At 40.3% G+C, this 16,722-nt stretch overlaps 1 protein-coding gene across 2 annotated transcripts in view; it reads left to right on the top strand.

The window, feature by feature from the left end:
- rab6ba (RAB6B, member RAS oncogene family a) overlaps nt 1-16,722 on the top strand; it is a 49,653-nt gene that overhangs the window by 30,599 nt on the left and 2,332 nt on the right. Inside the window, exons 3-8 of one of the 2 annotated variants that reach the window (XM_023425995.2) lie at nt 2,030-2,083; nt 2,488-2,614; nt 4,066-4,177; nt 9,571-9,664; nt 11,418-11,484; nt 16,393-16,722. The exon at nt 16,393-16,722 is cut by the window's right edge and continues 2,332 nt beyond it. In XM_023425995.2, the coding sequence (XP_023281763.1) occupies nt 2,030-2,083; nt 2,488-2,614; nt 4,066-4,177; nt 9,571-9,664; nt 11,418-11,484; nt 16,393-16,457 (519 nt within the window). In that variant the 3' untranslated portion in view covers nt 16,458-16,722. The remainder of the gene's footprint in view (nt 1-2,029; nt 2,084-2,487; nt 2,615-4,065; nt 4,178-9,570; nt 9,665-11,417; nt 11,485-16,392) is intronic. The other variant, XM_023425996.2, reaches the window with a different exon arrangement.

Here is a 16,722-nt window from a genome sequence, read left to right as displayed (position 1 = left end):
GCTTTCAACTTCATTCAAGCTCCTATGTCAATAATATAACTGCAAATCAGCAAAACATGTTTTCTCAGTTGAACCGAAGAGGTCATTTTGGTGACTGTACGACATAAAATATGTGAAATAAGTGTCTGTTTTGATGCTGATACAACCAGAAAATACACTTTAATTTCATTGACTATAATCTTGTATCCAGCACTTTATAATTTGAATTCTTTGAGTAGGTTTACTTTCATCCTAACTGCGCTTGATCTGACTGAGTGTAAACGAAGAGTATAAATGACGTCCTGTCTTCATGCCAGACTCTCTGAGTCAGTTCACTGTGGTAGCTGGCATCGCCAAGGAAACGAGTGCGTGATCAAGCTGCTGATGCCCAGCTCTGTCAAAGTGGGCAGCGGGCACCCTGCTGGACTGCCAGCCTAATATAGACAAACACAACAGATACACCAACTTGCCTAAATCAGAGGAGGGGTACAAGTGTATAAAATGTGTCTTGGTGCAAATGATACACAGTCTCAGAAAAAAGTGCTGGAGGGAAGCTGCATCCTCTAGTCTGCAGACTAGTAATTCCCTGTCAGACCTGTCATCCATTTACAGTAGAGGCTCCAGCTGGCCGGTGCTGGAGTTTACAGGCTAAGGTCACATAGGGTATAACCATACAGCTGGGGACTGCTGCATAATCCCGGGTCAGTCCTACACAAGCTACCATCGACCCCTTTACACCCCCGCCCCCTCACACACTGAGAACACAAACATCTGGATGCACCACATGAAAGGGTCACAAACCACATCTGCCTTGGTCAGCTGTCAAGGAAAGTCTCTCATTCAAAACTCTTCTGTTTCCCACAATGCATCTTTTGTTCTTAAATTATTTAATGTGCATGCTGTCTAATAGAATATCAGGAAGATTTAAAACAGATGGTCCATGTCTGCAAAACACTAATAGAATAGCAACTGTTTATAATGAATTTCATAATGATGATATTAATGTTTTAAAAAGGCAGTGTATTGTTTATTGAAAAGAAGCCATCTTTGTAATTGTGAGATCTGAAACGTCATTGTTACATGTCCAAAACTGAACAGTTCTGGCTTCAAAATCCAGTAAAACAAACAAACCCAGATCTGCAGTTTAACTTCCATTTCTAGGTTTTGGTTTGTCCGAGCCAGAGCACCTGATGATATCATGGCAGGCTGCAAAGCTGAGAGCTGTAGGCTTGGCTGCAGAAAGGAAAAATCCCTTGAAGAGGGAACACAGTGCCATCTGCCTTGCAGCACAACAAGGGAATGGTTAGATTGCAATTTTAAAATGAGTAATATGGAGTGACTTTAAGCCCGTGTCAGTATAAAAACCATATAAAATACACAAACTACATATTTAAACAATATAGTAGTTGCGATAATTGAAGCACAGTAACAGCTGACGTACCGTCACCTGCTCCAGTTTAAAAACTGACTCCATCTGATGATTCATCAAAAGCCTCGGGCCTCAAAAATAAGCACAGAGTTGCATTAACAAAGGTGTCTTTTTACAGCGCTATTGCATTGGATTGCATTTATTCCATGAGATTTATTTCCCCTGTGATGTGATCAGGACTGCAGTGAACTATGGATCTTGCAGTAATCTGTCCTCCTCCTCACCATTTGTCTCTTTAATTCCCATTATTCATTTCCCCCGGTAAATGCTCTGCTGTGGTATTTACACTAGGGCTGTACAAATTAATCAAAATATCATTTAAATTTTAATATGGCCAAGTAAAAATTGATATAAGTTTTTGATAAAGGTCAAATGTGTTGTAACATAACATTATAAAAGAAGCATTGTGATGCTACAGAGATGCTGCAGCCTACAAATCATATCCTTCAGACAGAACATTATTATAACTTCTTTTTTTAAGTGCAAATGAAATGCAAAAAATTTCTCAGAAAAAATGCAATCACAATATCTGTCAATACAATATAAGTTTTAAAAAAATATATAATTCTACCTTAATTTACAGTGATGTTGACGCATGAATATCTTCTTTCCCTAAACTAGGCCACAATTGGAATTGACTTCCTGTCGAAAACCATGTACTTGGAGGATCGAACGGTAAGACTCTCACTTACAGCTGTAACTCCACAAAATAATGTTTATGTGTCTGCAGTGCAGTATCTCAGAGAGAACACGTTCTGTTGTTCATCTTCACAGTGATGTCCTGACCTGCATGAAATCAAACTTTACCCAGCAGTAGTGATGAGCAGCATGAAATCTCTCTAGCTCGTGACATGTAGATGAATACAATCAAACATGTCTGCATGTCTGTTTTTCCTGGGGAATCTTTCATACAGCAGTGCAGCCTTGGAAGTGTCATCATGAGGAGTCCACTCATATGAATAATGCCTGTTTGTGTGTGTGTGTGTGTGTGTGTGTGTGTGTTGTGTAAGCCTGTGTGTCTGGAGGGAGCCTACTGTTTCCAGGCTCTCTGACTATCTGAATAATCTCAGCCTCCTCAGCTTTCTCTCTCTCAACCCCAGGTGAGGTTGCAGCTCTGGGACACAGCGGGACAAGAGCGCTTCAGGAGCCTCATTCCCAGTTATATACGGGACTCCACTGTAGCTGTGGTGGTCTACGACATTACAAGTCAGTGTCTTTCAAAAAGTCTGCTGAATTTACCCATTAAGTGACTGTTATACCTTCAAATATTGTTTGTTTGTTTACATTTTAGTGTCAAGGAGTGTGGCCAGAGCTAATGTCTCTCTCTCTCTCTCTCTCTCTCTTGTTAAAGTGTGTCAGATGGATTTCCCTGAGATGAGAGATCTAAGATCAGATTTCACAAATATCAAATATCACTTTAATATTTCCCAAATTGGATCCACTGAGCAATCAGATGAGATCAGATGAATCACATTAACCTCCCACCTTCTGAAATTCTCCCTTAGAACCAGTAACCACATAACAGAACTGTGTTGGTTAAATCTTATTTTATCTCCCTCTCTCTGTCCATTGAGGACAAGAACCACTTTGGTGGGTTTCTTTTAAGGGAAAGTCAAGGGGATTTGAAGGGTCACTGCTTTGCAACTATTTCTTGAAAAGCACCAGTTTCAGCCTCTGGTGTAGTTTGCTTGTGGTTTGTAAATGACTCCTTTTCAGAAAGAACAGTTTTTTCTGTCTATCCTGAATTAATCACCAAGTTGTTATATTGTGCTTCGCAGTAGGAAAGCATTCGTGACTTTGCTTCTATTCATTAGTTTAAAAGATAAAATGAGTTAGTCCTTTATTAATCCGACAATGGGCGTATTTGCAGTGTTACAGCAGCAAAGTGAAACCGCAAAATTTTGATATCAAATACTTAAAAAAAAAAAAAAAAGATTAATGATATAATATGTAGAATCAGATATTTAAATATAGCAAATAAATAGCAGATACGTAATGTTGCAGTTGGTGTATGTTAATAATTGCACACACACACCAACTGTGAAATATTACTTATCTGCTATAAAAGTGCAAAGACTAAGACACTTATTGTAACATTGCTGCCTTCAGGAGATGAATTTTATTCCTAATTTTATGTAAAAACATGGGGTACCGCCCACCATAACCACGTTCTCTCTTTCACCTTGAAACGCGGCATATGTCTCCTCAAAGTCCCAGTCCAACAATACGATACGACCCTTAGTCTGCATGCCAGCAAGGCTGCATGCTCAATGAACTTGGCAAGGTCAAAGGGATAGCTGGTAATAAACCGTATTTCCTGGATTTATTGTGTAATTCCAGTACTGTGTGGATTTTACATATCGTCTATCCATGAACTCTTGTCTTAAGGTCAAGATATGTGAGATATTTTATTATAATGTGCCATCTTTTTTCTGTATCTTCATCTTAATAGTTTCATATCAACTGATTTCTCATTATTTATCACCAGCTGTTTTAAAAACACCAATCGTATCACTGTTTAAAAACCGAGATGATGTTAATGTTAATGGTTTTGTTCAGAGCGCCAACGGTAGGAGTGTCGGTGTATTGACTGTCATTGAAATTGTACAAATAGATTTTTAATTCGACTGCGCTTTGCTTCTTCCCTCCCTCAACAGATGTTAACTCATTCCAGCAGACGTCAAAATGGATCGACGATGTGAGAACAGAGAGAGGAAGTGATGTCATAATTATGCTCGTCGGCAATAAAACAGACCTGGCAGATAAGAGGTAACCCACGCCTCTAACTTCACTATTTGAACCCCTTTTTTCGCCTTTTAGCCAGCGTTTCCTTCTGTCGTCATGGCAAATATTTTGTAATATTGTGCTTAATCTTAATTAATACACTCATTAGCTTAACTGCTCATATTTAGTGTTGTTGTAGTGATTAAATTGGGACATGAGGTGACTCAGCAGCCTTTTATTGGAACAGACCACTTGCCTTGAAATGAGAAAATTATTCCTTGCTTGGAGAAATTATTCATTGATTTATTCCCCGGTGACACTTGAAAAATCTGTGTACATTATATATTAAATATTTTATAGACATAAGGGAATTCCTAGAGGAACAGCATAATAATGAAATGACATGAAGCAGAGATACACAATAGTGTAAGAATAGCACAAAATAAAATCAGAAGTAAAGCATAAAATGTCTTATGTCCTGGTGCTAAAGTATATGAACGATACTTACTTTACAAAATCTTTCTTTTCCCCTCCAACACCCTGGGAAATCTTTTCCAAAGTTGCTCCCTTTTTTCATGTAAATGTCCTTTTTCCTGACATTCTTCAGAAGAAATCAGGCTAATCCACTTTACATTTATGCATTTCACCAACATAGTTATACTGAATTTTCAATAGTGTATTTCTTTTTATTTTAAGTAAATCATCTCTGTTACAAGAGATACTGTATCTCTTGGTTGGTGGTTGGTGAACCACAGAACATCAACTAGCAAATATTAGCATGCTAACACGTTAAAATAAACCAAGTAATATAAACTAAGTTAGTGAACATAAGCATCAAAACTTTAAAGTGTTAGCATTGTCACTGTGAGCATGTTAGCATGCCAACTTTAGCATTTAGCTTCAAGCACCACAGTGCTTAAGTGCAGCCTCAGGCTGCTAGCATGGCTGTAAACTCTCAAGTGTTTTTATGTAACTGCTTCTTTTCTTTCTTGCGAAGCACAAATTTATGTATCTGTTATGTCCCCTGAAAATTAAACTTACCCACAGTGATCAACTCTACAGTTCTCCAGAAAAATGCATGCCATGCTGAGCAATAATATCGATGATAACTTTATTTGTATAGTGCTTTTCTGAAGTCTTTTAACAAAGGACACTGGAGGCAGTAAAATTATTTAGTAAAATAGAAACCTGATTAATTTCTCAATATTTGTGAAGTTGGAGGTTTACAAACGGCTCATCTGGTGCATTAATTCATCTTTCTTCTGTATTGTTTCTGGTCCACCGTCTGTAAGTAACAACAAGCCTCTGGGACATCCTTTCATTTGTTGTTGATGCTGCTCTGTTTCCCGGTCTCCTTCTTCAATGGAGACGGTTCACAAGTCCACACTTAAACAGCTGACCATCAACTTTCTGGTGTAGTTGACCATTTTTAGTGCAATTTATTTTAGAAACTGTCTGTGAGTTTGTGGTAAGGTGATGTCCAGTGTAGAATCAGACTACTTCCTGTTTATTTTCCTTCTCTCTTCCCCTGTCAAATATGCAGCCACACTGCATGTTTAGATAAATTGTTCAGGTGAGCATTTTCACAAATACCGTTCCCTCATAACATTTTATGTGGTGAGTAATCACGCACAAATTGTTCACACATTGTTGTGGCAAGCATTATATGCCCATGTGGTAACGATAACATTTACAGCATTGTTAACGTGTCGAGGATGTACTTGGCGCTGCAGAAATAAAATTCCCATTGGCATACTCATATTTTAGATCCAACATGTAACTGACTGAGGGGAAAGCAGGAAAACTGCTGGTGATGGCAGTTTCCAGGCTGTATCTCACTGGATCTGCCAATAAAACTTCATGGCTGCCATAACAGCAGGCAGAAGACAGAAGCTCTGGATTCAGGCCACAGAGAGATTGCATATATACATATATATATATATATATATATATATATATATATATATACACAGTATATACACACAGTAAGACCAGGCATGGCCAAGCAAGTATATGCATATACAGAATAAAGACTGAACAATGCACTTTAAGTTAGCTGGTTAGGAGCCGGAATGCAAGTTGCTCTTTGTCTGATTGCATTTTGTCATCTGAGCTGTCATATAAACTACAGAACAGGGTGGGGTGCTAAGTTAAATTATATTGACGGTGTGGGCCTCCATCGAAAGAGTGCTGAAAATGATTGATTTCCCTTTAATTTATGGATAATTTGTCTTAACTGCCAATTATGTTGGGTCTTAAAGGGACCTGCAAGTTAAAGCCCCAGTGAATGATCCATGGTTCAGAAGCAAAAGCCTTTTACTGCATTAACATGACCTCAGCATCCTCTCCTAATTTGCTTCTTACGAGAGGTAAATCAGCCTCGCTGCTGTGAGTAAGAGTCTTATAGGTTTTTGCACAAATCATTGCAGAAAAATTAAACTGGCATTTTATTGCTTTTTAAATTACAGCACCCCGCAGCTCATCAGTGCTTCACTTTCCACCTACATGGTCTTGACCAATCATTCTGAAGCTTATGAATCATTTTATTTTTTATACATTTTTATTTATTTATTTACCTTTTTTCATGTTTACAAGGAAATTGAGGTTAATCACAGTGACTCTCCTCATGCAGACGTGGTTTGATGTGAGATGATAAATGCTCCTGTCACTATTGGTTCTGTGTGTGTGTGTGTGTGTGTGTGTGTGTGTGCCCACTGCCCGAGGGACTTTGAGTAACAATGGATGATTTCAGCTGATAAATTGTATCTGATATATTTTATTTGGATTATATACGACACGTGTAGAAATATGACTTGGCACATGATCTAACGCCACTCTGCATAAAGTGGCTGACACTGAAAGGTGGGTTGAAATTCCTGAAATATCTCGACATGTGGGAGAAGATGTTTTCTGCAGCAGAGGTGATGCAGTGTGTTCCTCTCAGTTTCCATGTGTCTGGTTTTGTAGCTGGGCCTTAAAAAAAAAAAAAAAAAAAAGACCTGAAAATAAGTCAGTGATGCATTTTTGTTCACGTTGTCTTTCACCGTATCCGCACTGACGCACATGTGTGTTACGTTACTGTGAAGAGGTGCGGTTCGATTTTCAGGTGCTCGTGAGGACTAATTTTAAGTGGGATGTGATTATAATACATTCAGGTGTTTACATGCACTGATGCATTCAATTGAAACACCTGTGTGACACGTGCAAGAATTTGAGAAGAAATGTATGTGCATCGCATCTAGAAAAGTAATCAGTTTAAACCGTTTACATGGTACAGTTCTTCTTTTGATTGGTTTATGAAAAGGTTTAAACTTCCCCTCTGCAACCGATCCATTGAAGTTTTAATTGCTTTGTGCCTCTTTATTCTGATTAAGGTGTTTATTATATGCAGCATTTTTATTCTCTTTTAAACCGATTTACAAGGAGACGAATATTATGATTCTATACGTATGTTAGCCGGGTTTTCTTTGTGTCTGTTGCTTTGTTCATTCGTGTGTGTGTGGGAGTTTTCTCACAACGCTCGGTGCTTGGAGGAATTAAAGTACGCACAGTTAAAGTCCTATGGAGCCCCTGGAGCTCCTCTGCATAAAGGAAATGTAGTGTTCATTGTACGCCAGGCAGCATCAAAAAAGTGGAGCCTGGTGTGCTGCACACTGACAGGAAGTAGCTCAGGGATTTTTTTTTTTAAACTGTACTTGTTAAGTCAGAGCATTAATTGAGTTCTTTGTGCGGCCGTTCTCAGCTTTTCTTCTACACTGCTACTACGATACTTTGGTGTGAAGCCATTTTTAAAAGCTAATATAGTTTTTATTGTCATGCTTTTCGTACATAAGGTAGAAAAACAGATAATACACTATCCATGCAATTAATACTACTGTGTTGAAGCTTATGTCAAACCTGCATGAAGTGATTTCCGGCCGCCAGGGGGCAGTGCAACAAGCTGCACACACAACGCTGACATATTATCACTTTATAATGTAACGGTGAAGATATCAGCAAACAGTTGTCTATTTACATGTCCTGCAGAACCAGAGCAACATGAGCATTTATTTGATTGTATTTGATTGGCTCAATTGTTTTATTAGCCTCCTGTAAATGTAAGTGCAATACTCTTCGTTTTGGCCTTGTTTTGGTCTGCTGTACTTCCTGAGAGAAATACCTGACGCTTTAGTTCCTAAATCCTGCGTTATGATCACCAGCTGGTTTAAATTAGTTTGTAAATAGAAAATAAAGAATAGTCGTCAGGTTGGTTGCTAAACAAAAATGAGCAAATCAGTCTCTTGTCATCTTTGTTATGCTTGAGTTCTTAATGATTTTGGATAGTACCTGTACAACTCTTTTTACATCATTTACAGATTTGCTTGAAGAAATCACCAGTGGCTTTAAATGAGAGACGATGTCACATATTTCATGACTGAGCTGCTCTGAAACTACAAAAGCTCTGCAAGCGTGCATGAATGTTGCTAGGATGCCACATCTTGCGCACCTATTATGCAATTTTCTTGCCAACTGCCTGTCTGATGATGAATAAGCCTCGGTGTTGTTTAAGTTGGGACTGAGACGCTTGCCTCCAGAAATAGCCACAGAGGCACTGTTGCAACTCTTGTCAGGTGGTGTTATTATGTAAATACATCTCCAGTGCAGTGTTTTTTCTGTTCTCGCTGCAGAAACCTCTTTTCCTACCTCACAAAGACTGAATTTCCCTTTTCTTCTGTGCTGTGATACACAGGGAGAGTTATTTAAGTGTAAATAAGTGTAATGTCACTGTGGTTAAGGCTTTTGCACAGCAGCGTAACTTGCTCTTGACTTCGATGTTGCCGTGTTTAGTCAGGTGTTACAACCTCTTCAGGTCAAGTTGAGAAAAGAACAAGAAGTAAAGAAGTGGTATTTTTGAGTTAGTACACAGCTGAGATTCCTTTTGTGTCGAGAGGAACAAAGACAACAGGCTCGTTACGTCATGGCTTTTATCCCAGAAGAGCAGTGGCAGGTTGATTTAAGCCCGTCGTCTTAACGAACCTGCTGGCGGAGTGTGCTGCGGAGTCAGCAGTACCGCACTGATCTCTCCTTTTGTGTTAATGGACACCTGACAGAGTCTCCGTTTCACAGCAAGAGCCAAACAATCACCGCCAGATTCATTAAAATCTAATACAAATTGGCTGTTATTAATTTCTTGCAGGGCGATGTAATTAATCATTCTCAGTCATTAGCTAATTAACTCTGGTGTATCCTCACTAGCCCAGAATAACTGGAGCTGTAGTAGCCTCGCTGTGAGTCTTGTGTCGTATCTACTCGTCTTTGTTAAATGTTAATATGAGAAAAGCAGCCTCTGTTTTTTTTTTTTTTTTTTTGTGTGTGTGTCCTCAGACTGTAAACACTGTATAATTACCTCTCATGCATTAATCTGCAGTGCTCTGATGATCATGCCCCTCCATTTACAGGCAAATCACAATTGAGGAAGGTGAACAGAGGGCTAAGGAGCTGAGTGTCATGTTCATAGAGACGAGCGCCAAGACGGGTTACAACGTCAAACAGGTGAGTGAGTTCAGAGATGCTTCACGAGTGTTTAATGAAGAAGCCGCAGGTGTCTCTTATAGATCAGGCGATGTGACGTTAAACTGCAATTCAATCTAGTTTGCACCTCATGCTGCATATATCTGCATGTTAATGAAGTAAACAGATGTTGTTGAAACTGCTTAATGTTAGCTTTCTCTCTACTGGCACATATTTGACTTTGAGACGTGAGTGCTGTAATTAATATTTCTACATTAATGTGTGGATTAGATCACTTTTGACCTCTTTAACATCTAGTAATGATCATTACATCATAGTTATTATGACAGGATGTGAGGCAGTTTAAAGGTATCCTGTGGTCTTTTATGATTTCATTCACTGTTTCTCACCGAAACACACTCTACAAACTACTTCTTTCCCACAATGCCGCTTCCCTTCTTCTTCACTGTCTTTCCTGGCGCATTGCTACGTTTTTTTTTTGGCACATTACTGCCACCAGCTGTGCATTGGCGGTATAGCAAGAAGCTGGTGGTTATGAATCGTGTCTTGCAGGAGATGCAAACATATTGCTCCACATCACTACTAGTGGTCAAAACTTTTAATGGTCTCTTGTTTTACGTACTAAATACAACTTGTAGTCCAAGCTGCCACTACCAGCATCTCACTAAGACTGAAATCTACATGTATTTATTTACTTTACTCAGTATACGCTGATGTTTAGAAATATTTGGGGGGATTGCAAACGCAAAGAGAAGCGTGGATCAGCAACGGTGATTTGTCTCTAAACAGATGTTTGTTGTCAAGAACAACGACCGCCTGTTAACCTAATAAGTCGTGAGATGAAAGCAAACTGTATTGTGTCCATCAGCGAATGGTGTTGCTGCCGGGGCGTCTCTCTCGCCCCATAGCAGCACAGACAGAGGAGGCTATTCATCACCTCACTCCAGGACTGTGAGTGCTAAGAACAAAATGCCAGAGTGGCGCACTGTCACAGTCCTGCCTCCAAACGCTGCAGTGTTCACTCTGTTCAGCTGCGTCATCGCTCAGATACTGTATCGGCAGATTCAAGCTTTTAGGCATCAATTTACTGATCATCTATGAGAACTGATATTGTTTTGGTGCATAACAACCAACATAGTAAGAAGAAAAGAAATATAAACAAAGATAAAAAAGTACTGCAGGTCAGATACAGCTTAAATATACATTGATAATTTAAACAATAAAATCAAATATTTACAATAAAAGTGTGAAATATACAAAAATATAAACATCCTGTAGTTACAGATGGTAAGTGTAATAATGGAAGGACATAATTATAACTTTTGATTTGAATGTTATCCTTTATTTTTTCTTACTAAAGCTGTAATTTCTTCTTTTTCTGTGATAACTGAACTAAAACAGTGGATGAACTTGTGTCGCAGTTGTTTGTGTTCATTCCCAGACCATATGAAAATGAACATCAGAGAGCTGACACTTGTTCTCGGTCTGGCAGTCACAGTAATGGACACACGCTTTTATTTTTGTTAGTCACATTGTTATGGTGTAGTAATGCAGAGCAGCTGCTTTTTAAATCAGTCTGGTGTCACAACTGCAGTAGGCTTCATTAATGATTTCACTTTGACAACCACGTGCTTAATATGCTAATAAAAACGAATAGTAATAAATGGCTGCATAGAAATTAGGAAAAGGCTGATCCCAAAACACTGCAGCAGACTTTTGACATGTTGTTTTGCAGGAAATATGAAATGTCCTCCTTCTGTTTCTGTCTTTCCAGCTGTTTCGGCGCGTGGCAGCTGCTCTTCCAGGGATGGAAAGTATGCAAGAGACGAGCAAAGAAGGGAGTATCCTTTGACCAATTTACATGTCATGAAACTGTTTTGAAAAACCTATTTCAGTAATAATATGCAAATAGCCTGAGCTCAGAGGAAGCATTTTAATCCGGATGTGATAGCATCGTTCTCCGCTAGCTTCCAAATTAAGAGTTCCAGGACTGAACTCTGTATCGTGACACTCAGTTAAATACGTGTCAGCTACCGGTCCAATTATGTTTTTCAGTGTGACACTCTTGCTAACTGTTTTGCGGCGCTGGTGCCTGACGAGTGCACCGGGGGGGGGGGGGGGGGGGGGGGGTCAGTCAGACAGTGGGTACCTGCAGTTTTGTCTGCGGTGGGTCAGAAGATGTGCTCATTTAAACCAGTGACAGGAGTCTGAGTGTCCAACCATCAGTCAGCCTGTAGTGCTGCTGCATACAACTCTCCTAACTGGCACCTCATATCTGCTGCTGTCGCTGCTCCACCTGTGGGCGATTTGTCAGGTGCTGCAGCACTTTCACCCCCCCCCCCACAAAACTAAATCCTGACATTTTATTATTTCAGGAAGAAGCATAACTGCAGAATAACTGAAATATCACACAGTTATTGAGAGGGAGAAACTTTCCCCTGTCTTATGAGATATAAAAAACAAAACATACACAGAGCAGAATTTAATTGTTGTGATTAAATCTAGGGAGTAAATTTGCTCAATGTTTCCTCTATGGGATAATTCACAACGCAGAAGTGCACGTGTTTATATCAGATGCAGCCGAGACCGATTTCAGCTGTAATTTTCACCAGTAGCTGAACAGGACCCTCAGGCTGTCTGGGCTCCTCACTCGTTCTGGTATTGATTTTCACATCTGTTAATATATTCGATGTGGGAAACAATAAGACGGCCTACATTTCTGTGCTCACACTCTTTTTAGACTTAGATGTGAATGTAAACAGGACAAGTAAACAAGATCTGGAACAAAGCCCATAATACACATCTCAGTCTTACTTCTGTCCACCATCAAACTTCGGTTTGATTCTCACAGGAAGATTTTTAAATCCTTGGACCATGTTTTGATTTGAACCCAATATGGTGTTTAAAACTCGTTCAATACAGTATCCGTCTGTGCAGCGTCACATTATCCTCTGTTTCTTGTGTTTTTTATTATTTATTTTATTGATCTTTGTTTCTTGTAATGACACACAATTAAAAAAGAACCTAACAACACAGAGCAACCACTAGGTCCAATCACTCATACACAGACTATATGTATATTAAAGGTTAGGTACATGATATTCACTGCCACTAGATGTCGCACTAGACCACCGGCATCTTTGTCACTACCCCCCACCCCCACCCCCTTCTTGTTTTTGGCAACAGGTGTGAAGCTTAAATGCACAACGATGAGCTGGCAGTAAGGAAACTAGCGATAGCAACATTTACAGATAATCGTTCGCCACAGGACACGTTTAATATCTCCTCTGTTTTTCTGTTCCACCAATCAGACGTGTTTCTTTATGTTCCGCAAGCTGGTAACCATCAGCTGAACGATGCACTCTCATCATCTACAGCTTTGCACTTTTTGTAAACTGCCTTTTTAACAACACGTTCATGCCCGCGTTTGCATTTGACCAGTTATAATCATCCCACCTGTTCAGACGGACCCTTCCTAACGCGCCTCACAGTCTTCATCCTGTGTAAAAGTTGATATGAGGCTTCATCAGATCAAATAGATATTTTTCCAAAATTCCTTTTAGTACCTGTGCAGTGTTTTCACGCTGAGCTGTGGCGGAGGGATGTTCTGTTGATTTGCCATGTTGTTGATTGTATTTTAACACAGAACAGGGAATCATTGTATTGCTTAAGTTGCATTGAAATCACAATAAGAAACATGAGCTTAATGGGCTGTGTGAACAATAGGACTTATTTAAAAGTTGTTCCAGTGTTTACGTGGGCACCTGACAGACGTGAGAGAATATGAACGCATCCTCTAACGTAAGCTCTTCTTTATGTTCAGATCGAGCTTGACGTTTCCATTTACAAAGTATGATCCGACAGCTGGAATAAAAAAAACCCATTACAGAGAAATCACAGGTAAACAAGACCTGTCAGCACAGAGGGAGTCGAGGAGGCTCTGCGCACATCCAGCCTCACCTCTAACCCCCTCCTCTCCTGTCAGCATTACATTGAGCTGTATCTATTAGTTCTGCAGCTGTCTAATACAAACGATGTTGTCCTGGAGATGTTGCCTCTTCTGTGGAAAGTCTGTGGATATTCTTTTTTAGTTTTCTCACGTGCTGTAGATACAGTAGATCGGCAGCTTTTCATGTCGTCACTGTTCCTCCTGACAGCACCAGTCCTTCATGTCCTCCTCAGTGCACAAAGCAGGGGTGCCATCTCTATGGTAACTGTGGGTGAATTATAAAATTGCCTTTGATTTCAACCATGTGCATACAGCAGCTGTCATTCCTCCTTCGGCGTGAAGCTGCCTCACAGCGTCTCATGATCATCATTGCAGCATGTATGCGCTGTAACTTGGAACATAAATCAGATGCTGACCTCGTGTGTAGTGAAGCGATGCCTACATTTGGTCTCCCTCTGATTTTTACCGCGCTCGATAGTGGGGGTGGTCCAGCCTTTGCTTTTACAGCATGACCTCAATAATGAACTCAGTCACCTAACAGCCCCCCTGAGCTCTTCACATGAACCTGGTTATCAAGCATCACTCACATTGAGCCAATTACCTTTATCTCATCCTGTTTTTTTTTAATCTATATTAATGAGACATATTGGACGTGGGAGTGAGCGGCGGTGGTGGAGGTGGAGGTAGAGGTGTGGTGATGGATGGCAGGTGATGACAGCTCCTCTGCGGCTGACACTGTCACTTAATGGAGCAGCTCCTCTGTTGTTATTGCACTGTGAACAGTATTGATCTCACAGGGAGAAGGGGCAGAAAACGGGCTCAGTCCAGGAAACATACGTGCATGTAATAAAGCCTCAAAGTGCCTGTACTGTCAGTTTTAATAAGCCTGCACTAGGTATTTAGATACTATAACATTTAACAGCATTTTTAAGTTTCATCTCCACGGTTCCACTTGTGTTTCCTTTTATTTGTGCATTTCAGTAGATGTTCAAACAGCAGCTCGACTCAGATCAAGTGCTGGGGTCGTCCATGTTAATAAGAGAGAGTGAGGAAGTAAAATAAATCAAACCAGACTCGCTGATCAACAGAAGGCGCCGCTCCGTGACTGTGTTAATAAATTGTGTTTTTAAAAGGGTTTTTTAAAATTCGGATCAGGCGACGCTACGTGGGTTTAGATTATGTCGTGGGATTGATGCCGTGATTGTCACTTTGTTGTGTTCTGGTGAAGCACTTAAAGCTACGCTGTCTTGACAGGCGTACATTACACCCGTGTGTTTCAGTATAAGTCATAAAATATACAGTAGCTGCACCAGAGAACAGTGCAGTGTGCCGTCGTCCCTCTCCTAATTGAGCGCCCATACATTCACTCAAACGTGCCCTGAAGCGTTGTGCTGGCAGGTATGTGGCTGTTGCTGCGCTGTCTCCTGAGGAATAACAATAAGACACACTCCCCGGAGCAACCCGGTCTCACCAGTGTTACATCTCTGCCTTTCTCATCCAACCGGTGTCTTTTTAAGATATTATTTTTTAAAGCTGCTCTAATCAGTATTTTTGAATTAACAGCGGACCAAATGTCTGCGTAATGGGAATGGGTTTCCTCATCCTGATAAACCCACAGATAATTATCACCCACCTAAGTGCCTTGGTTCAGTGGTTCAGTCTCACAGCTTCCTACACACACACACACACACACACACACACACACACACACGCACACACACACACACACACACACAGTGGTATCAGAAGACTAAAATATTCAGGGCTGCTGAGGCTCATTTGGTTTGGTAATATCAGCTGCTGAGATCGGGCCTCCAGATTCCAGATGAGAACCAATCCAGACGGGAACATTCAAATACATGTTGCATTTAAAGACTGTCGTTCGTATGAGACCGCGTCACCATGACACGCAAGCGTAACATATGAAAACGCGCATCACACATCACCCGCTGCGTTTAACAGTCAGCAGCAGCAGCCGGTGTAGGACGGGTATTTGAAAGCCCCAGTGGGAGGCGGTTTCCACACTGACTTTGCATACAATATGTAGGCCACAGTTTCTGAAGACCCCCCCCACCCCACCCCTCACACATGCATAATGTTCACCCGAACAAAATGAATAAGTAAGAGTCTGCTGCTGTATATGGAGGCATTCTCAGCTCTCAGTCATGACACACTTCTTGTCTCCTTAAACCAGAGGAGATCTCTTCCTGCTCTGGAGGAGTGACTGGGAACAACATTTAATCTGCATTGTGGGGGGAAAAAAAAAAGCAAAATCACTCTGACGAACAGCAGCAACTCATTAACACAGCATTGTGCATCAGCTTTAATTGTGGCACAGCAGTGCTGTTGACTGTAGCCAGCATCCATTCTCAGTTTATTACTCCAGTGACAATAAAGGAGAAGATTCCCTGTTAAACTGAATCATTTGTAGAAATTATCAGAATTGGATTTTTTATATATATTTATTTCCACTCAGGAAAACTCCAAATTAAATAATTTAGAAATAGAATTTATTAAGAAAGATATTTTAAACTGAATTTCTCTGGTAAATTATTCAGTCGTTTATTGTTGACTCTCGTTTTAAGTACGTTGGCTGTTGATTGATTGATTGTTGATTCCTGATCTGAAAAATACACGGAGCCGTGGGATATAGCAGCATCTAGTGTTAGTAAAGTGGTATTACATTTAAAGTAATACATTACATATAAGTCGTTACGTTTTGTCTGCATTTCTGCTGCATTCAGGCGCATGTACCTGATCAATAACCAGTGTTTCCAAAAGCTTCCTTAACGTTCCCCAGTGATCGACATCAAGCTGGACAAACCGCAGGAGCCCCAGACCACCGAGGGCGGCTGTTCCTGTTAATACCCGGCACCTGTCCTGGAGAAGAAAACAAAACAAAAACGAAAACAAAATCATTTACACCACATGCTTGTTATGTTGCTTCCTGTCGGTTAACCTGCAGTCGACTTTGCACGTTAAGAATCTGGCCTCCTCACCTGACTATCGGTTCATCAGTTGGAACTATCAATATGTGAATTTGGTTCTGGAGTAGTGTAGCCTACTTTGTTAGTGAAACTGCCAAAAAAAGAAAAACAGTCTTACAACTTGCAAAAAAAAAAAAAAAAAA

Source organism: Seriola lalandi, unplaced genomic scaffold (assembly GCF_002814215.2).
Source record: "Seriola lalandi dorsalis isolate HSWRI2012SDOR001 ecotype SW California unplaced genomic scaffold, Sedor1 jcf7180002054797, whole genome shotgun sequence".
In the NCBI taxonomy this organism is placed as follows: domain Eukaryota; kingdom Metazoa; phylum Chordata; class Actinopteri; order Carangiformes; family Carangidae; genus Seriola; species Seriola lalandi.
The sequence above is the reverse complement of the archived record's forward strand: the minus strand, read 5'-3'. Positions and strand labels throughout refer to the sequence as shown.